Here is a 21,915-nt window from a genome sequence, read left to right as displayed (position 1 = left end):
GATCATGTTGGCAATACTATTTTTGTCCAGAGACACATGAAAAAGTGCTGCTGAGTTTTGTCCAAACCATTCTCTTAGGTTTTGAAGCCATTATGTTCTTCTTCTGCCTTGACCTTGTTTGCCTTCAATCGTTCCCTGGAGGTTTAAGTGAAGGATGCCATATTTTTCTGGGTGTTTCATCACATGTCCAAAATATTCTATTTTTCACTTTTGCAATATTAACACTTTGCCAAAATATCTGTTATTTTTTCAAATTTGGACCAGAGGGAGATCATGCTGCCATTTTATTAGTCATGCAGCAACTAAGATGTTTAGGGTCCAAGTGATGCATGGTCATATCTATGGAAGGCTACTACTTGTTTACTAGCTGCTTATTAAAAGTTACTTTATATAGTGGTTGTTTTGCAGAAAGACTGAAAGAGGAAGTTTTATGTATGCTTCCTTATGGTCCTGGAGATCACAGGCTGGGTGCTTCATAGTGATATTCCACCCTGACAGATGTTTTTCAAAATGTACTCCTATATTATGGCCTCTGGTTACAGCAATAAACTTATTTATTTACTTTACTGGTTTGTTAAACTAAGTACATTTGGAAAATTACTGTGGAATCTTACACATGAAAAGGACTCTGATGTAGAATTTGTTAATCTAAACTCAAATTACGTGGTGGCTCAGTGGCTGAGCTTGTTGATCAGAAAGGTTAGCAGTTCAGCAGTTCTAATCCCTAGCACCATGTAACGGAGTGAGCTCCTGTTATTTGTCTCAGCTTCTGCCAACCTAGCAGTTTGAAAGCATGTAAAAATGCAAGTAGAAAAAATAGGGACCACCTTTGGTGGGAAGGTAACAGCATTCCGTGCACCTTTGGCATTTAGTCATGCTGGCCACATGACCACGGAGACATCTTCGAACAGCGCTGGCTCTTCGCCTTTGAAACGGAGATGAGCACTGCCCCCTAGAGTCGGGAACGACTAGCACATATATGGGAGAGGAACCTTTACCTTTAATCTCAAATTCACCTATTATAAGCCATTTCAATGGCAAAACAGTCTTTGTAGCTGGTGCCAAAATAGCTCATTTAAAAAAAAAAAGAAGAATTGGGAGAATTACCAATTCTATAACTGCACCTTCATAGCTTGCTGTAATATTTTCCACAGATATTCTGGAATATTTTCCACAAATATTATCATGTTAAGGGCTATATCAGCTAAAGAAAAGTTGTCCTTGTCTTCCCCCAAGTTGCATCCACAAAGTCAGGAAGACTTACACTTCAAGGTACCCAAGGTCAAAGAGCAACAATATTTCCAGCATTAGACCTTTCTTTATAATTTATATTGTTTTATTTGTTTCCTAGTATGATTTAATTGCTTATTAGCAACCTATGACTGTCACTAAGTGTTGTATCTTATGATTCTTGATGAATGTATTTTATTTTTCTTTATGTACACTGAGAGCATACGCAAGACAAATTCTTTGTGTGTCCAATCACACTTGGCCAATAAAGAATTCTATTCTATTCTATTCTATTCTATTCTATTCCTATGAGCTAGGTCTTCAGATAATATATCCAAAGTAGGATAATTTGATCCTACCATTTGTGCCTTAAGTGAGAGGTCAGGGCTGATTTATTCAATAATCCATATTTAAATTGCTGCAGGAAGAAAGCTGACTCTCTTTGCCACAGACAAAATGAAAACCTGAGTAGCCACTAGAGCCCCCCTGTGGTGTTGTGGGGAAATCATCCACTTTGCTCTTTGGCTCAACTTTAGATTAAATTAAAGCTAATTCTGGAGATGCTTTTTGGTTATCGAAAATTGCAGCAATGTCTTGAGATGAACCCATTGCAGTGCTTGTTTACTTGGGTGCAGTTTCTTGATTTAGATAAGATTGTACTGGCAAATTAGAAACCTGAAAAGCTTCCCTTTGCTCTCATTTGTCAAGGGGGGATCAACCCTGTCTTAACGAAAGAAAAACGGATCTATACGAATAGCGGGGCAGTGGAAATGATCACACTTAAAGCAGACCATTTCCTGAGACCCCGTGCATGTCTCATCTGGTGGTGGTGATAACGACTTATCCTATAATTAAAATAATAATTAGGAAGTTGGCATGATGCTTCCAGTACCAATACTAAATATAATTGTTTCCAAAAATACTTTAAAGGTGTGGGGGTGTGGGGGTGGGGGTGGGGGTGTGAAAGAGAGAGAGAGACAGAAACAGAGACAGAGATGTAGATATAAATGTAGATATAGATATATGTTCTGACCCCCCCTTCTTCGCTCGTTCAAAGACGACAGTCAGACAGACTTAAAAGGAAATAACTTTATCAGTCCTGGCTGCGAGCCCAAAATAAACATAAATAAATCTCTGGCAAGAAGATAACAGAATGCAAAAACAAAGATCTCTTAAGGCAAAACCAGGTGTACAGAAAGAAAGCAAATCACTTCTCCAATGTCTCTTTGAATCAGGATTACAGAAAGCAAATCACTTATCCAAGTGCCTCTCACAAACAAACCATGACCGATGAACGATGAACCATGAACGAACGCCGAATGTTGACTTCTGCAACCAGGGCGTGGCACCCTCAGTCCTTTTATCTCCTGAAGACCACACTAACAAGCCCCAGCTGCATTGTTATTCCTGCATCCCGACTCAACTCACAGCAAACTTCTGCTGAGTCACAACACTATCCCCCACCGCAGGGCCCTTTCCCCGGGTCTGACAGTCTGGATGCAGTTGGAATGGGTTGTCCATAATATGGCCCGCACTCATTTCCTGTGGTGCCTCTTTCGTGATTCCCCAATACTTGCAGGAACAATCCTCTTGAGCCAAGACTCCCCAGGTATCCGGTGGCCACCACGTATCCTTCCATCCTTCGCGGCGTCGACACCCTGTCCAGGGTCCTTCACCCTCTGCAAGGCCAACTCACCAGCTCCCGTACTGTCGGAGGTTGACACCAGCTCTAACAGCTTCGCCCGAGCCCTAACACCCTGTCCAGGGTCCTCCACCATCTCCATGGCCGACTCACCAGCCCCCGTACTGTCGGAGTCTGGCAGCCGCTCCAACAGCTCTGGCCAAGCCCTAACACCCTGTCCAGGGTCCTCCACCTCCTCCAAGGCCAACCCACATGACCCCTCGCCGTCAGAGTCCAGCGGCAGCTCCACCAACTCCTGCCAAGCCACCACACAATCCCCTCCCGCAGGGCCCTTCCCCCGGTTCCAATGATTGGGGTGCGGCCCAGAAGGGTTGGTGACGGCCTCCATGGAACACAGTCCAAGACACTGGTACCCCACCGGGAACCTAGAAACAAAGTCCAGTGCTGCGGGGACCGGAGTCGACAAAGGCTGGAATTTTGGCGGAGCCCTCCTTGCAGACCTGGCCCATTGGCACTGGGCACATGACTCCACGCACCTCCGCACATCATTTCTCAGATGGGGCCACCAAAATTGACGGGACACCAGGTGCAACGTCCTGAAAAACCCCCAATGTCTCGATGCAGGAGCGCCATGAACCTGTGAGAGCACCCATCGACGGATGTGCCCTGCGGGAACATAGAGCTAGCCCCGATACTTCAAAAGATCCCCTTCCAAAGTCCATGGGGACGCCGGCCCTACTTCTGCCTTTCATCACTCCACCCAGTCATCACCCCGCTGCGCATCCCATATCAGAGACTGCATGCTCATGGGATGACAAACGGCAGCACAGGATGCAATGGGTAGAACAGTCCGAGGTGGAAGCAAGTTCACAGGGTCAGAGTTCTCTACTTTACTAGGCAGGGCATCCGCCCTGGGATTCCACGCCCCCCCCCGAATGCACGCTACCTTGTGCGAACGGGTATCACGGCCGCACAAACGTGCTGGTTGTCCGACATGATAGTGCATTGCTGAGAGATGGCTGCACTCCGCGCAACCCTTCTGTTCTTCTTGGGGCAACTCCCTGCCAGGTGTCCAAGATCCCCACAGTAGAAGCACAATCCCTCAGCATGTTGTCTGTCCATCTCAGTACGTGACACTCTAGGTCTGACAGGTCTGGGCTCCTCCCAGTCCACTGCAGTCCCTTGCTGAACCGGCATGCTGGTGGTCTCCTGGAATGCACGGTGAGGCCTTCGCCTCTGCAGCTGGGCGTCTATCCATAGGCACAAGTGGACCAATGCGTCGAACGTCGGTGGCCTGTCCACCCTCGCCAGTTCATCCTGCAAGGCCTCAGACAATCCATCCTGGAATGTGTCCAGCAATGAACGACTCCCCTGCTGCAGTGACTTCAGACTTCTAGCTGATGTTTCCCCCTTGATAGGATTTTCAAACATCCGTTTAAAGTACTGACAAAAGCCCTGGAAGTCATCCAACAAAGGGCTCGGCTGAGTTAACAAGGGGGTAGCCCAATGGGCAGCTGTGCCTGAGAGCAAACTGATAATGAATCCCACCTTCGTCCTGTCAGTGGGAAAGTCCTCCACTCTCAAACTCAGGAACAGCTGGCATTGTCCCAGAAACGCAAACATGGCCAGACTCCCATCATATTTATCTGGCATGGCTACTGGGCACTTCCTCCTTGGCTGGGTTTTTTTTTGCAGCTCTCTGCAGCTGTGTAATTTAGTCCACCAATACCGTTGAGCCATTTGCCTATTTTCAGCAATTAATTGCTCCATAATTAATCAAATGGAGGCTTGTCTGGCAGAAGTCAAACTGTTCTGACCCCCCCTTCTTCGCTCGTTCAAAGACGACAGTCAGACAGACTTGAAAGGAAATAACTTTATCCGTCCTGGCTTCCGCTGGCTGCGAGCCCAAAATAAACATAAAGTCTCTGGCAAGAAGATAACAGAATGCAAAAACAAAGATCTCTTACAGCAAAACCAGGTGTACAGAAAGAAAGCAAATCACTTCTCCAAGTGTCTCTTTGAATCAGGGTTACAGAAAGCAAATCACTTATCCAAATGCCTCTCACAAACAAACCACGACCGATGAACGATGAACCATGAACGAATGACGAACGTTGACTTCTGCAACCAGGGCGTGGCACCCTCAGTCCTTTTATCTCCCGAAGACCACACTAACGAGCCCCAGCTGCATTGTTATTCCTGCTCCCCGACTCAACTCATAGCAAACGTCTGCTGAGTCACAACAGATATGGATATGGATATGGATATAGATATAGATATAGATATAGATATAGATATAGATATAGATATAGATATAGATATAGATATAGATATAGATATAGATATAGATATAGATATAGATATAGATATAGATATAGATATAGATATAGATATAGATATAGATATAGATATAGATATAGATATATCAGAAGTTCTCTTGATACAATTAAATTGGGGTGGGAGCTGCATTTTAGTGCTCTGTTTGGTAAGGGGTTACCAACCATACAGTCGGGAACGACTAGCACATATGTGCGAGGGGAACCTTTACTTTTACCTTTACCTTGGTAAGGGGAATGGCTGCATGGGAGAAGGTCACAGAAATAAGGCTAGGTTGCTGGCAATATCCTCAAAAGCTAGCCAGATTGACCCTGTGTTTGCCATCATCTAATGATTGAGTGTTTGTGTTGCTGGTCACCATGGCAACTATTTTGTGAGTGTGCCCATATCATGCTCTCTAAATTTCAAATGTACCTATTAGCACATAAATGCTAGCACAATAATTGGGCAAATACATTCTGTGGAGAGATTTCACATATGTTGCCAAAAGCTGAGAAATCAAGCAACATTCCTACAAAGCAGACCCATTACCTGCAATATGGATTCCACATGTGGAAATCACTTGTTCAGGTGAAATGCCATAACTCACAATCTTGATGTAATCTCAAAGTTATTCCCACTCCCTTTGCCTTTTCTACCATAGATTTAGCTGCGGATATTAAAAATAGGGGAATGGCTGCGGATTTAGAAGGAGGAAATCACTACAGATGTTGTAGCTATTCTTGGAATCCACCTCTCCTATTTGGGGGGGGGGGGCTGCAGCTTCCCGAATTCTGAGCCAGAATAATTTATCTCGTGCATGATAAACCTTAATATTATTATTTCCTTTTGGTTTAATGTGCTGCATTTTTCCTCTGTTCAATTATGTTCTATTCTGGGAGACTGCCTGGAGTTTTCTTGGCAAGAATTTTCAGAAATTGTTTTGTGTATTGCCTGCTTCCTAGGGCTGAGAGAGAGTGACTGGCCCAAGATCATCCAATTGATATTGTGCTTAAGGCAGAACTGGAACTTAGAGTCCCCTGGTTTCTACCCCAGGGGTTTAAGCACTACAACAAGAAACTTTCAAGTGTGCTGTTGAAACTTTCAAGTGTGCTGTTGACCCAACTAATTGTAGCTAACTTTAAGAAGCTATAGGTTAGCATCAGAGGTGGGTTCCTGTCCAGTTTGCACCAGTTCAATGGAACCAGTAGTGGAAATAGCAACTGGGTCTCCAAATCGGTAGGGACGGCATGCTCGGCATGCCCCCAAACCGGATCCCCAGTTGCCGCGACATCTTTTTTTGACCTTTTTAAATGTTCTGAGCATGCACAGACCTATTTATAGGCAACCGAACCAGCAGTAATGCTGTCAGAAAGCCACTCCTGGTTAGCATCCTTTGGCGGTGTATACAAAGGCATGGGTCAGATGGAGCCTTGAAGCTCCACAAATATTGGCTATTAATTTACTCCTCAGGAGGCATCTACTGTACAAGCTCTATCAATATGCAGTATGATTTTAGTGCTGATGTTAAAATTATGCCCATCCTAATATTCAGCCTATGAATATGGTTCTATCCTGGAAAATGGATGGGAAATTAGATCCATCCATCCTTTCATTAGCACCCCCATTTCCTTTTCTCATTCAAATTTACACCATTTATTTTATAGAGACACTTGGCTTAGGCCTACTTCAAGCCCATTTTTAATTGCATTATTTTATAAGGTTGGCAAGTTAATTGCTCTACAGTATTAGAGAGGAGGATATTAAACAGTGGGATCCAAGCCCTGAATTTCTGAATTAGGAAATTAAAGAAAATGTATTTAAAAAGACTGCTTATTCTCTGACAAGTGCTGGTTTGTGTTATTGTTTTATTTAAATGTGTGATATCACCACAAAACATCCGCATTGAGATATTGTACTATGTAAATGCATTTAATTAATTCCTTTCTGAAACAAGTAAGTGATAGAAACTTATTTGACTGAAAGTTATTATTTGTTCTATTTAAATTTTCATATTTATGGTATTTAAAGGTCTTTCGAATGTATAGTTTGCCGGTAGTAGTCTTACTCAAACTGTGGAATTTCTTTCCTAAGGAAGCTCCACTGGTCTCCTTTGAAGCTTTCTGCAAATTAGTAATATTTTTACCTTAAGTTTGTTCTCAATCTATTTTCTACTTCATTGGTTTTACTATTTTAATAGATATTTAACCTCATCACTCTAAGTTGTGTATGCGTTAGAAAGGTGGGCAGACATTCTTCTCTGAAGCGGAGTATCTTTGAACATCTGCATAGTTAGTATCAATCTGGGTTATTTTGAAGTGTCCTTCAAAGATTTGTTACATATCTAAAACCTAAGGGTCTTCTTCAATTAAGCAATAGCAGAAGTGTGATAATGTGATAATGACTCTGACTATAAAATGAAGATTGAAGTAGGCCCACGACTAGTTTAATTATGTCACAGATCTATTTTCCAAATGGCACTCAAGTGAATAAATGACATTGAATATTAAAAAATAGACAGAAGTTTTGCACTTCACCTTAAAAGCTACTTTATAGCCTTAATGTTGAAGACATTAGTGAGGAAAAAACAATAAGGTTTCAAGTTTTAATGTTCCAATTACATTTGGTGAATATTAAATCTGACTCCAGAATTTTGGAGGTATGTGCTAATGTTCTTGAACAATACATGAGGTTCTCATTACCCACATTTTATAGTTGGAAGAAATATGGCTACTAGAAGAGACATGGGAACATTGGCTAAGACCTTGTGTGATCTCCAGATCTCTTCTTTGCAACTCCAGAGCCAACTGTGACCATCTTTGCAAAACAAATGGGAAATATTGCTCCATTATTATGACATGAGGAACACAGAAAAACATCAGAAAATTAAATAATGTATGAGTAAATATATAATAATTTGAAATAAAAAGAATTTCCTTATTAAACTATGTGATGCAGTGTTTTAGATCAGGGGTTTCCAAACTTGGCAATTTTAAGATTGGTGGACTTGCCATTGCTGGCTTAGGAATTCTGAGAGTTGAAGTTCACAAGTCTTAAAATTGCCAAGTTTTAAATGATAAACTATTAGATGACACCCCTGTTTTAGATGATATACTGTTTAAAAAAATAGCAGGAGTTTCAAACTGGGTATTCTGATTAGGCAGCTCTGGCATTATTGATTTATCTTTCTAACTTTCTAACTAATTAATGATTCTAAGGCTGAGCTCCACTCTGATTGAAACCATCAGCACAACTCATTTAAAGGCTGTAGTGCAGGGGTGTCAAACTCAAGGCCCCGGGGCCAGATCCAGCCCATGGGATGTTTAGATCTGGCCCACTGGGCTGCCCTGGAAACAGCAAAGGATCAGACTGTGATGCCTCTGCCAGTGAAAATGGAGCTCAGGAGGGCCACACACAGCCCTCCCAAGCCCCATTTTCGGCCATGACAACCTCCTGCAGTCCTTTGCCAGCACAAAAGGAGCTCTGTTTTTGCTGGCAGAGAGCTGCAGGAGGCTGTCACAGCCAAAAACTGAGCATGGGGGGGCATGCGCAATCCACCCGAGCTCCATTTTTACTAGCAGAGGGCTAAAGGAGACTATCACAGCTAAAAACAGAGCTCAGGAGCCCATTTTCACTGGCAGAAGGCCATCATAGGCGCCCCTGACAGGAGTGACATCAAGGTGGCCACACCCACCCTGGCCACGCTCACCCCAGCCCCCAAGGTGAAACACAATCCTGTTGTGGCCCTCAATGAAATCAAGTTTTGACACCCGTGCTGTAGTATAATAGAGTATATATGTTGTTGGAGCAACCACAGGAAGACCCAGTTTCGAATTCATCCTCAAACCTGGGAGCTACTTCAGTTCCTTTAAACCAGTCAAATAGGAGGAAGGAATGCTATACATGCCATCATGAGCTGTTGCATGAAAAGTGGGATATAAATCTAATTCCCTAAGGACCGATAAATGATTCTCATCCATTTACATGGCTTGAGAGGACAAGGCTGCCTGAAATCCAAGGAACTAAGCTGTACAAATTCTTCCCGGTTTTGTTTTGTTCTTAAAATGTTTGGCATTTCTCCTCAGCTGCATCACCCTTCCCAGGGGTTTCGCTTTGGAACTGTGAAAGAAAGCAGCGCTGAAGATTATTTCAAGCAAAGCTTCCCAGATATGCATGAATACATGAAACGGTTCAATGTACCTGCAACTCCTGATGGAGTGGAATACTTGAAGTAAGTCGGTTTCCTGGGTTAGAGATAAATCAACAAAGGGCTGCCAAGGGAGAAGCCCTGGATTCCCTTTGGGCTGACATTCCAGTTTAATGGAGATAGTCTGTCATGCCATAGCTTTCCAGCTATCGCTGAACTGCAGCTTCAAGCAGCCCATGAAGGAATGGCTAATGGAAAGGATGCTGAGAGTTTGGTTCAAAAAAAATCTGCAACCCACAAATTTGCCTATCTCAGATTTAGTTGTGTAGGTGCATCACCCTAGTACATATGATTAACATGCCCATAAAGGCCAATGAGAGCAGGAAGGTAGCCAATGAATAGAAAGATGGTCCCTCTATGTTTCTGAGTGCACAGAAACATATTGTAACTTCTCCAAAGACCAGTCAATAACAACTGGAATTCAGAGATGTCCACAGAAGCTGATGCTTTGCTCAAAATGAACACTGGAGCATTGTACCACCACAATTTGTCATTTTTTATTTATTTATAAAAATAAATAAATTTATAATAATAAATTTATAATAAATAAATAAATAAAATGGGTGGCATACAAGACAAACAAACAAATAATAAATAAATAGATAGATAGATAGATAGATAGATAGATAGATAGATAGATAGATAGATAGATAGATAAATAAACAAACTTATTAACCGCCCATTTTACCATAGGGTAACCCAAGCAGCTTACTGTTAAATGTACAGTTAAAACATAAAAAAACTAAAATTGGACATGGATAGGGCGGAAACGGAGTGCGGGTGGTGGAATCTGTTATTAATCAACTACCTTCAGAGGTGGTATTCAGCAGGTTCTGACCAGTTCTGGAGAATCTGTAGTGGAAATTTTGAGTAGTTCGGAGAACCAGTAAATACCACCTCTGACTGGCCCCATCCTCATCTATTCTCTGCCTCCCAGCTGATCGGGAGGAAATGGGGATTTTGCAGTAACCTTCCCTTGGATTGGGGAGGGAATGAAGATTTTACAGTATCTTTCCCTTGCCATGCCCACCGAGCCACGCCCACCAAGCCATGCCACACCCATCAAGTCAGGCCACAGAACCAGTAGTAAAAAAAAATTGAATCTCACCACTGACTACGTCCATTGTACCATTCCCCCTCTGGCCCCAATCCGACTGAAAGAGCCATGACTTTAGGCCTTTACAAAAAGATAGGACAATTGGGACCAACCTCACATCCAAAGGCAAGATGTTCCAGGAGCCACAGCAGAGAAGGCCATTATCCTGCGCTAATCATACTGATTGGGCCTGCAGCATGTCTCCTCTGCCAGCACAAGTGGTTCGGGCCAATCCAAGTGGGGTGAGACGGTCTCTCAAGTAACCTGCTCCCTGCTTCTTTAATATGTGTTTGTAATGTCACAACTCACAACAACAAAAAGGATTAGAGGTTCCATTGCAATGGCACAGTGTTTTTTTAACCATCTACTTATGTTTGATGCCCCCTATGGATGCCTCTCATTACATATGCCAATATTTTTTTTAAAAAAATGTAATCATGAAAGACAGAACTTTATACTGGAGCTGGTCCTACTAGTGAGGTGGTCACTTCAGCTGGATGTCAGAATGTTCAACAAACTAGAAAGTTCCCAAATGATCCCTTTAGCTGGAAGAACGGGGCTTAGAATAACAAGTTCTGTTTGATATAATAGAGTACAAAGTGCCACAAAAAAGTTTCAATTTCACCTATATATTAATGGGATCAGAGCTGGCAGTGAGTGATCAGGAAAGAGATCTTGGAATCATAGTGGACAATTTCAATCCAGTGTGTGGCTGCTATCCAAAAGGAAAAATCCCTGTTTGGAATGATTAGGAAAAGAACTGCAAATAAAACAGCCAATATAGGAACGGTTTCACACATCAAAAGCCCAGCCAGGGGCTCTGTGTGGGTTGCAAGTAGATGTTAAAACAGAATAAACAAGCAAAGTTGACTGAAAGTCACCTGACCTAAAACCTCAGAGAAGACTTTGCAGTCCATCCCGGATCCTTTGAAGCTCCATAGGTTTTGCAGATCAATTTACTGTTCAAAAATTACCAGATAAGGTTTGATTTTTTTTAAAAAATGCATTAGTTTTTTTAAAAAAATCTAATTGCTGCTTTTAAAATAATGTTTCTAGCAAAAATATATCCATTAGCTTTTAAAAGGCTTATATGTTTCATTTCACCAAGTTTTTTAAAAAAAGATACCGTAAATTGGTTGACAGACTATGACACCAGCATCAGATTACATATGTTTTATTGGCTCATAGATGAATTTTTGCTTTGATTTTTATTGGGATTAAGGAAAATAGATCTAGAATTTCCATCTGGAAACACTTGTAGAAATGGATAAAACTTAATCACTGCTTGTTTGTTGTACTTTGTTGACTATTTTCCTTTTCAGGCAGGATCCAGAGAAATTAGATGCCTTCATCATGGACAAAGCCCTTCTAGATTATGAAGTATCCATTGATGCAGACTGTAAACTTTTGACAGTGGGAAAACCATTTGCAATTGAAGGTAAGAAACAACTTTCTGAAACTGTGTTTTATATGACCATTTTATTTGTTGTTTTCTACATATCCTTTATAGCAGTGGGGAGATGCCCAAGCACTGAAAACCTTGGAAGGAGTCCAAATTGTAGTTGTTAGTGTCACAGAATGTCAAAGAATAAAAATCCCAGGGAATAATCATATAAATTGCATTTAATTAATACTATATAATGTTGTTTATACTAGAAAGTACATACCGTAATTGAATTCTAATTCTAAATTAAAATCAAATTAAATCTTACTTTTTGATGTTCACTATTTAAGACTCCCTCCTTGGTTCAAAGCAAAACAAAACACACAAGTTGTTTATCCTTTTTTTACATCTAACAGGCCCACAAAGCATCTTGCTATATTTAAATGCAAAGAATATCTTTAATGAACGAAAAAAATTGACCAGAGTAGGAAAAAGCCATCCACGAAGAAGGCAAAGCTTCCTTTTATCACGTTGTAGTTTCTTCTGCTTCAGTAGAATAACAAGGTAGGAAAGAAGCATTAAAGAAGCAGTGAGGTTCAGTGGTTTGCATAATGAATAGTTGCCACTAGGAAGGAAGGAAGGAAGGAAGGAAGGAAGGAAGGAAGGAAGGAAGGAAGGAAGGAAGGAAGGAAGGAAGGAAGGCAAGCCTAAGAGTACTTTTGTAGTTGCCAAACTGGAGACAAGCAAAGTACAATGTCATGACTTATCTTCCAGTTCTTATTTCTGGCAAATACGGACTTTTAACTTTCTACAGTATGACTGGTTCCACTCTGTAAAACACTTAGCTAGTTCAAATAGACAACCCTTAAAATGAACCAACCCAGCTGGTTAAATGTGATTTCTTGCATATCCAAACACACGACACCACTTAATATAAAACAATGTCATATTTCCCAGATGCAGAACATGGTACAGAAATTGCTGGCCTCTTGCTCTTTTCCAGTTCTGTGCAAGGACTTAGTGGACTCCACTAATAGTCATGAATTGGCAAGTGATTATACAAGCAATTAGAAATCCCCATTGGCAAAATTGCAGAGGTCTTTGGGAGTTATTCACTTAATAGGCATTTTCTTTTTAACTGGTGTAAACCTGAGGCTCTCTTTATCGGATGAAAAATTTAATAATACTAACAATAATAGGTGCCTTGGGTGCAATGCCATAACTACTGGAGCATCTTCCTCTTGACCCATTCACTCTTCCTTTATATATTTCTTTTCTGATTCATGCCTCGTATATTCTGAAGGTATCATCAAATCACCTCAATATGTACCTTTTACTTTTGTATTTAGTCCACATTTCTTCCATATCCATTCATCCTTCATCCCACATCTTCTTGTTTTATTGCACACACTTCTTTTATAACCAATCTCCATTTCAACTGATTTTTATATTTTTTATGTCACAGCGAATTCACAATAGGCAAAAGCATGCCCTTACACACATTGCTTCAATTAAATTCTCTGTTTTGCAATGCAAATAATTCAAACCAGCCACACAGCAATATCTCTATGCCAAAGTGTATGCACATCCATATTCTCAATGCAATAATAATAGCAATGTGATCCCAAGCATTCCATTCCATTCATTCATTCACTCATTAATCCATTCACTTATTCATTCATTTGTTCATTCATTCTTGCTTATACATCACATCAAAAAAGCCAATTTAAGTAGCTCTCCATAAATACAGTGCATGAAACAATTGATGGACTTCTTGTTAGCCCTCATGAATTTGCCATTCAGCATTCAATAATTCACTAAGCATTACATCTCTTCTTTTATATCCATCATATATCACACTAATTTCCCACAAAATGCTGTGCATTTTCCCTGAGTTTTTATATTTTAATAATTTTTCTATCTTTGTCTACTTTCTTTGCAACTCTTTTTTGCTGTCTCTGAATATGTTATACAATATGTTTCCCTCATCTTTATATTTTGCAACAATTGTTCTCTTGTGTGGATTCTTTTGTCTCGTACAATCTCTTTCACATCATTCTTTCACCAAGCTTCTTTTTCATTCTTAACAAAACCACACATATTTCTGTGGAATTTGGTAACACAATTCTTTTCATAGAATCATAAAGTTAGAGATCTCAGAAACCATTTAATGCAACGCCTTATTCACTGCAGGCTAGAACGTCTCTTACAAATGACTATCCAACTTCTGTGTAAGGACCATCATCAAAGAATGATTTATCAGTTCATGTGACAACTTGTTCCACTCAGAAAGTTTCTCTTGGTGTCTAGCCTGAATCCATCTCCTTATAGTTTTACTGCATTAGTTCTACTCTCAGGAGCTACAGAATACATTTTTTTGATCTCCTTTTTCCCAAATAGCTTCTGTGTCTACTTTCCACTCATTCTGTTGGGAGAATAATCTCGATCATTTCCTTCTCATTTCTTTCTTTTATTTCCATCTCCATCCCCCTCTCCCAAGATGCACTCTTAATGCTAGTGAACAATGGTCTGTCCTATGTTCAGAAGCTCTCATCACCTTTGAATCCTTCACTAGTTCTGACTTTCGTCACAAATAATCAAATCAAGCATGGTTTTTGATTCATTCTTTTCCCATTTGTAATTATGAAAAGACTTATGCTAAAATTACATATTAGAACTAGGCTCCCCCCCCCAAATAGATACTCCCCAAGCTATCACCATTCTAATTTATTCTTAAGTGTCCAAACCATTAAGTATCTTTTTGGGGGGCTTCCTCATCTCATTATCATCCATCTATTCATCTCCCTCACAAAATTGCCGCAGAACACATTCATTCAGAATGTTGCAGTTTTTTCCCATTATTACTATTCATTGGAGCATACATGTGACTATCGTCAACCTATAATAGCAATAGTACTTATACTTATATACTGCTTCATAGTGCTTTACAGCTCTCTCTAAATGATTTACACAATCAGCATATTGCTCCCAACAATCTGGGTCCTCATTTTACTGACTTCAGAAGGATGACTGGGTCAACGTTGAGCTAGTTAGGATCAAACTGCTGGCACTCAGCAGAGTTAATCTGGAATATTGCATTCTAAGCACTGCACCATCATGGCTCTTTTCAATCTTCATATGCATTCACAGCTATCTGGATGACATCACCCTAATCTTTTTAACATATATATTTAACCCTTTCATCACAATCTCCATGTTCATTTCCGTGCATATATTTATCAGCTGAGTTCCATAAAAATCACACCCGCTTCATTGAAATATCATGCATCCCTCCTCTTTCTCTTTATTTTGCTCACACACAGAGGGTTTCAGTTTATTCATTCTTGCTTCTGATCTTTTACTCCTTTTTGCATTCCATCTTCCATATACAATGTCATTACCAGATGGGTCAGTGGATATTAATCTCCCTTCCCCATATTTATTATGTGAGCATGATGATGTAAAATTCTCAAAATGGATCGCAACAAGTAAGCAGAAAAACCTTTGGGAAGAAAAAGAGCATAAAATCATACAATCAAAAGCAGCCTTAGCAATGCAAAACTTCCATTAATCTCATAGCCAAAAATACTGATTTTTGCATTAACAGAAGGATAGAATCAAAATCATATGAAATTTTAGTACCACTTGATAAAGTCTTGGCAAGACCACACTTGGAATATTGCATCCTGTTTGGGTCACCACAATATAAAAAAAGATATCAAGGCTCTAAGAAAGAGTGCAGAGAAGAACAACAAAGATGATTAGGGGACTGGAGGCTAAAACATACGAAGAAGGGTTGCAGGAATTGCATATGTCTAATTTAATGAAAAGAAGGACTAGGGGAGACATGATAGCAATGTTCCAATATCTCAGAGGCTGCCACAAAGAAGAGGGAGTCAAACTATTCTCCAAAGCACCTGAGGGCAGAATAAGAAGCAATGGTTAGAAAAGAATCAAGGAGAGAACCAACCTAGAACTAAGAAGAAATTTCCTGACAGTTAGAACAATTAATCACTGGTACGAATTGCCTCCAGAAGTTGTGGAGGCAGTTCCAACATTGGATCCTGCCTTACAAAATTTATGTTTATGTTTTAGGTTTTATTAGGATTTGTATGCCGCCCACTCCCTAGGGACTCAGGGCGGCTTACAGGGGAAAAAAAAGGGGGGGGACATATAAAAATTAAAAGAACAAACATTAAAATTCCACAACATACATGCAGCTTGGAGTGGGGCTCCCACCAGTTCATTATACCAACCCCTATTCTCTCTAGGTGGGATATACTTAAAAGGTAACAAGGCAAATGTGAAAAAACTTTTAATCCATAATCCTGTATTATTTTCTAGGGGATGTATGAGAAGATGTCCAGTTCTTTGCTAGCTAGTAAAACATCAAGCAAGTCAAAGTGGGTTTACGGTGCCACAAGAAGCCTGTAGGTCAAGTATGGACTCATATGTAAGCCTCTCTGGCTGTGAGCTTCTGCTGTTTGTGCGTAATTTGTACATCAGCTAATAGTGTCATTGACAGCAGAACTTTCACCATCCACAGAGAAGGCAAAATTCTCACTTCCGCAAAGATTGCTGTTGCTATGAGCCAAAGTAGAAGCTAATTTCTTACTATTCAGTGAGCTAAAGGAGCAAGCATCGAATAGGAGTTATGATGCATATTTTAATGATCATCTGCCAAAACTACAATTTTAGATATTCTTGTTTGGCAATTATGGTCAAGAATCAACTAATGAGAAAAATACTGTTGTTGTTCTTTTGCTAGGGTATGGTATTGGCCTTCCTCCAAACTCTCCACTGACCTCAAATATTTCTGAACTCATCAGCCAGTATAAGTCCCATGGCTTCATGGATGTCTTACATGACAAGTGGTACAAAGTGGTACCATGCGGAAAAAGAAGCTTTGCTGTGACGGAGGTAAGAAATGTTCCTTAGGTCCTTCCAGCAGTTGGAATGGATAAATCCATCCCTTTGAGTCTCTTATTTCTTTTAACTGTGTATTTATTTCAATCTCCTCCCATCCAAGTTTTCTGGTTGGTCATTGTTATTAAAGTATGCATAAAAGTCTATGTACATTTTCACATACCTTTATCCTAATGCATATCTCTGTTCTTGGTTATATACATTTGCTCAAATCCTTTCCTCTGGTAGAATTCATTTCTATGTTGCATTCAGCTACCTAAAAAGTTGGCATCCCTTAGTCCTAGCAGACACTTTTTTCTGGGTTTTGTGTGTGAATGTGTGTGCAAGCGCACACACGAGCATGTATTCTTTGTTTAACTAGAACACTGGATTATAAAATTTGACCATATAAACATATGAAAGCCAGTTGCACTTCAAGTTGCATGTTTGAGCACATGTAAATTACGATACAGTAGATTGTAAACAGACATCTTTTCCTCACAGGTCAATCTTCGTTTCATCCATTTGCGGGAGGGGAGAGAGAGAGGAAGAGGGAGAGAGAGAGGGAGTTTCATGAGCAGAGCCATTGCATCAGAACCTTATACCATGTATAGTTTTAATAGCATGAACATTTCTTATACATTCAAACAGCAGTCTTGAAGGACCAGGAGTAGCTAGGGCAGAGGAAATGATCCAAAGCTTTTTTGTCAAAGCTTTCATTGTGAAAAGCTTTTTTCCCCCCAACACCAATACAGCATCCAGGTAATGATTTCTAATGAAAGAGAAGAGGGTAAAACAGCTTCTTGCCCTGCTCTTAATGCCCTGATTCCTGCTTATGTGTCTGTTAATTCATACCTGCAATTAACAGCCCATCCATTTCAGTTACAAGTGCTTGCTACCCTGGTTACTATGGGAGGCCACATGCTAAAATGAATGAACCTGAGTTCATTATGCACAGCAAAATGTAGGGCATATCTCCTTAACTGGCATTATTAACACACACAACACACAAACCCAGCAAAGTGGAAAAGAAGCAATTGGGAAACTGATTCTCTCTCCTAATAATAACCTACCTGATAAGCTCACCGTTATAGTATTATGATTATTTAGAAACCTCTATCTCTGGATGCTGCTATTCAGAGAGGGTTATTTATACATCCAGCTCTCAGTCAAGAAATATGCATACTGTGGACCCATCCATAGAAACATAAGTGGGTCAAAATTGTTTTGGAAATAACAGCATGACTTTAATATTGATTTTAATGTGCATATTGAAAGGAAGTAGCGTTTTAGGTTCTCCAGCAAAAATGTGGCCCAAAATGTACTGTTCTTTGAGAAATGACAGTTTTTAATGTAGCACTCCTGTCCTCAGCAAATTTTGATCTGTGAACTCCTTGGTACTGTTGGAATTTTATTCCTTACAAAGTTCATTCTGACCTGGGATTCAAGAGATAGTCCAGCAGTTTCATGAAATTAAGTTATTTAATCTTCACTCAAGTGCAATGATAACAAGCTATGAGGAGCGTGGCCAAAAAACTCCCTCTTTCCAGCACATTTCATAATTATTTATCTAAAGGAGACCTTATCTTACTTCCATGGGTAAGCTGCTTGCATGGCCTGTGAAAGCTAAAAAGTGAGAAGGCCAACAAAATCTTAAAGAAAACATGATGAAAAACAGTTTCAAAATGAGATTTGGTTTCCGTCTTAATAAAAGTGTAAATGCTCAAATACTAGATTCTATAAAATATCCTAAACAGTACTTGATATTTGGAAACAGTGTTGTCCTGGATAACATTCTGTTAAAAAGATTGGTAAGCAATTCTTGTCTTTTATAGATACCTGTTTACAGGAATAACTCTTATTTTGCCAGAAAAACATTGGCTTGAGAAGTATGTAATTTCTCTTCAGTTCCCTCTCTCCTATAACAAGCAGCTTGAAGACTGAAAACAGGCAGCCTATTAATCTTTTTAAAAGGAAAAGAAAACACTCTTTTTGCTAACACTGCAACAAAGATAGGAAAAGTGTTTCTTTAGAAGCTGGCCTCTGTCAGAATTGCCTTAAAAGCAAACTCAGGATGCAGCATTTAGTAGTTCAGCCCTACTGGAAGAGAGATATCAAGTAGAGCATTGAAGGATTACACAAATTGGTCATTGCTAGGGATGCTGAAGAGATGTATCCTTCCTTTTCCCTCTCATGCAATCCCATCATTTGAAAACTTTATTGTAAGACTTATTAAAAACTGCGATTTGGAAGTATACTTCTAATCAGCTCTAAGTATTTTTGAGACTTTTAGTTGATTAGCTTTAATCAGTTTGATGAGTAATGATTTATCACCAAGAGGATAAAATTAATAAGAAGTTAAACAATGATTATATTTGGATCACAGTGGAACGGTTTGAAATGGTTTGAGATCTTGAAATCAAGAAGATATGACTCAGGAGGCTTCAGACTCCTAATGTGTGATCAAGAGCTATTTCAAAAATTTAACTATTAGTTAAAGACACAGTTTGTTAGCTTGCCATTTAGCTCAGGGCTAGTACTCTCTCCACCCATTTCTCCCCATGACTGTGAGAGAAGAAAATCACCTTCTGAAGTCATCAAAGTTGCTTCTGTGAATTTATCTGAATGATTTTATCCAAAGTCCTATAATGCAGTTTGGTTAGTTGGTTTGGTTTGCTCCCATGTTTGAAAAAAAAACACCACTTTTTCTCCACTGCCAAATGCTTCTTTTGTTAAATTCCTTGCATGGTAAAGAGACAATATTAAATAATTTTAAGTAAACATGTTGGAAAGTTTTGATGATCTACTACAGGTAAGGTCCTGTCATGACTCTGGGGCTGCTGAGGTTCAGTCAGCTGATTGAGATTATTTATCTGATCTAACAAGATATAAAAATTTTATCTTCATAACTTTAGGGGGGGAAATGTTATTTTTATATAAACCTGGGTATATGTTAAAATAATATAGGTGACTTTATTAATTGTGCAGTGCAATTGAGAATTCAAAACCTAAGTACGTTAAGAATAGAATAGAATTCTTTATTAGCCAAGTGTGATTGGAAACACAAAGAATTTGTTTTTGGTGCATATGCTCTCAGTGTACAGAAAAGATACATTTGTCACGAATCATAAGGTACAATGATAGTCATAGGATACAAATAAGCAATCAAATCATACTAGGAAACAATCAATATAAATCGTAAACCACAAAGTTACAATCATACAGTCATAAGTGGGAAGAGATGGGTGATAGGAACGATGAGAAGATTAATAGTAACAGTAATGCAGACTTAGTAAATAGTTTGACAGTGTTGTGGGGATTAGTTGTTTAGCAGAGGAAAAAACTGTTCTTGTGTCTAGTTGTTCTGGTGTGCAGTGCTCTATAGCTTCGTTTTGAGGGTAGGACCCTCAAAACTTACCCAGCCATTTTTGTTTTGTTTATGGGGGCTTGTTTTGGTTTTTTAGGCAAAAGTAAAACTTTCATGCCACCTGAACAAATTTTAGGGGTTATGCTTTTGAGATGGGTGGGAGTATAGGATAAAAAACAAAGCAACTCCCCTTCAGAGTACTAATCCAATGCAAACAAATTGGAATTTCAATAGCAAATCACATTAATGAAAGTTGACAGTGTGATCAGAAGCAAACTCCAGGGACCCTATCTATTTGTCTACCTCTATATTGGATTTATAAGACAATTTAATCATCAAATGACTCCAGGCAGCATATAACAACATAACACAATAAGGAGAATCAAACAGCAAACAAACAGCCAGGGAATACCAAAAATTAAAACTGTCATGGCATAAGTGGGTTCATAAAACACCACAGTCTCTGTCTGGGGCCTGAAGGCAAAACCTATTGAAGGCAGAGTGGAATTGCACTCTGTGCTTGTGTGGTGAGTATCTGTGATTTCTCCAGATTGAAAGGATGTTTTTTTTTTAAAGGATGTTCTTCCCTGCATACATTCTACAAAAGATCTGGGTGTTTGTGATAACATATACAAGATTTTTCCCCTACCTTAAAATCTTTTCTGATCAAAGTTTCTGGCTTGCATAGCAGGAGATGTCAACACAAGAGAAATGGTCTGGCATGGCCTTATCTATAAGTGAAATATTGTGCTGACCTTGCTAAACAATGAAATATCCATCTCCTGCTTTTCATCACTTTTTTGGCTCTCTCCATAACCAATATTTCAGCCTGCAGTACTTTGCACTTTATTCCCTGATGAATATCCCCTCTTTGCTTGCTTAAAGATTTTTCTTTGTTCTGTTTTTTTCCCCATAACCCAAACTTGCTTAACAAAACGTTCTGCTTTTATCTGCCAGAACAGCCTCTTCTAATCATGCATCAATGGCTTGATTGTCATGCAGTTCCACTGGGAAATAATAGACAACTTCCAGCTGCATAGAAACTTACAGAAAACTTGGAGAGATGTTCAAATCAAAGGAGGGAAATGGCAAGCGGGTAACGGGTTCTTCAGCAAACTATACTGGTATTGTTGTTCTGACCTAGCTTTCCCCAAACTATGAAGCAGACTCCTTGTCCTGACAAAAAATTCTTTTTATTAAGTTACTGTGAATTCCTCTCACTGACATCCAGCAAAGTATTTCAAGGGAGGATTTACAGTAAGGTGACCAGATCTTCAGATTGGTAAAGAGGGACACCTTTGACCGGGGGGGGGGGGGGGGCTTGATTAAAAATTTTATACGGAGCAACAAAAATTTTCATATAACGCAAAAATAGTATTGTAATTTTTTTTATTTCAACATAACTACAACTTACAAATATAAATTGTAACTCTTGCCAAACATCAAAATTTTGATCACGTGACCATGAGGATGCTGCAACGGTCGCTAAGTGTGAAAATGGTCGCTAAGTGTGAAAAATGGTCATCAGTCACTTTTTTCAATGCCATTGTAACTTTGGTCACTATACCACCTTTCTTGCCACAGTTCTTAAGTGAATAACTGCAGCTGGTATTTTGTATTTTGGATAGAATCTTTTTTTAAATAGTCTAAGACAATTTAAAAAAAGAACCCACACAGAATAAATTGAAGTATAACATTTCAAAGTATTGTGCATAGAATTTTTAAAAATGGTTTCACTTCAATTTATTTTGGATAGAATCTTTTTTTA

At 39.5% G+C, this 21,915-nt stretch overlaps 1 protein-coding gene across 1 annotated transcript in view; it reads left to right on the top strand.

The window, feature by feature from the left end:
* The window catches only part of GRIN3A (glutamate ionotropic receptor NMDA type subunit 3A), a 142,289-nt gene that overhangs the window by 107,411 nt on the left and 12,963 nt on the right, over nucleotides 1-21,915 (top strand). The window contains exons 4-6 of the mRNA XM_014056633.2: nucleotides 9,274-9,419; nucleotides 11,814-11,929; nucleotides 16,644-16,795. Coding sequence (XP_013912108.2) covers nucleotides 9,274-9,419; nucleotides 11,814-11,929; nucleotides 16,644-16,795 — 414 coding nt within the window. The remainder of the gene's footprint in view (nucleotides 1-9,273; nucleotides 9,420-11,813; nucleotides 11,930-16,643; nucleotides 16,796-21,915) is intronic.

This window comes from Thamnophis sirtalis, unplaced genomic scaffold, assembly GCF_051295495.1.
Source record: "Thamnophis sirtalis isolate CommonGarterSnake01/CBP01778 unplaced genomic scaffold, rThaSir2_p1.2 scaffold_5, whole genome shotgun sequence".
NCBI classification, from domain to species: Eukaryota; Metazoa; Chordata; class Lepidosauria; order Squamata; family Natricidae; genus Thamnophis; species Thamnophis sirtalis.
The sequence above is the reverse complement of the archived record's forward strand: the minus strand, read 5'-3'. Positions and strand labels throughout refer to the sequence as shown.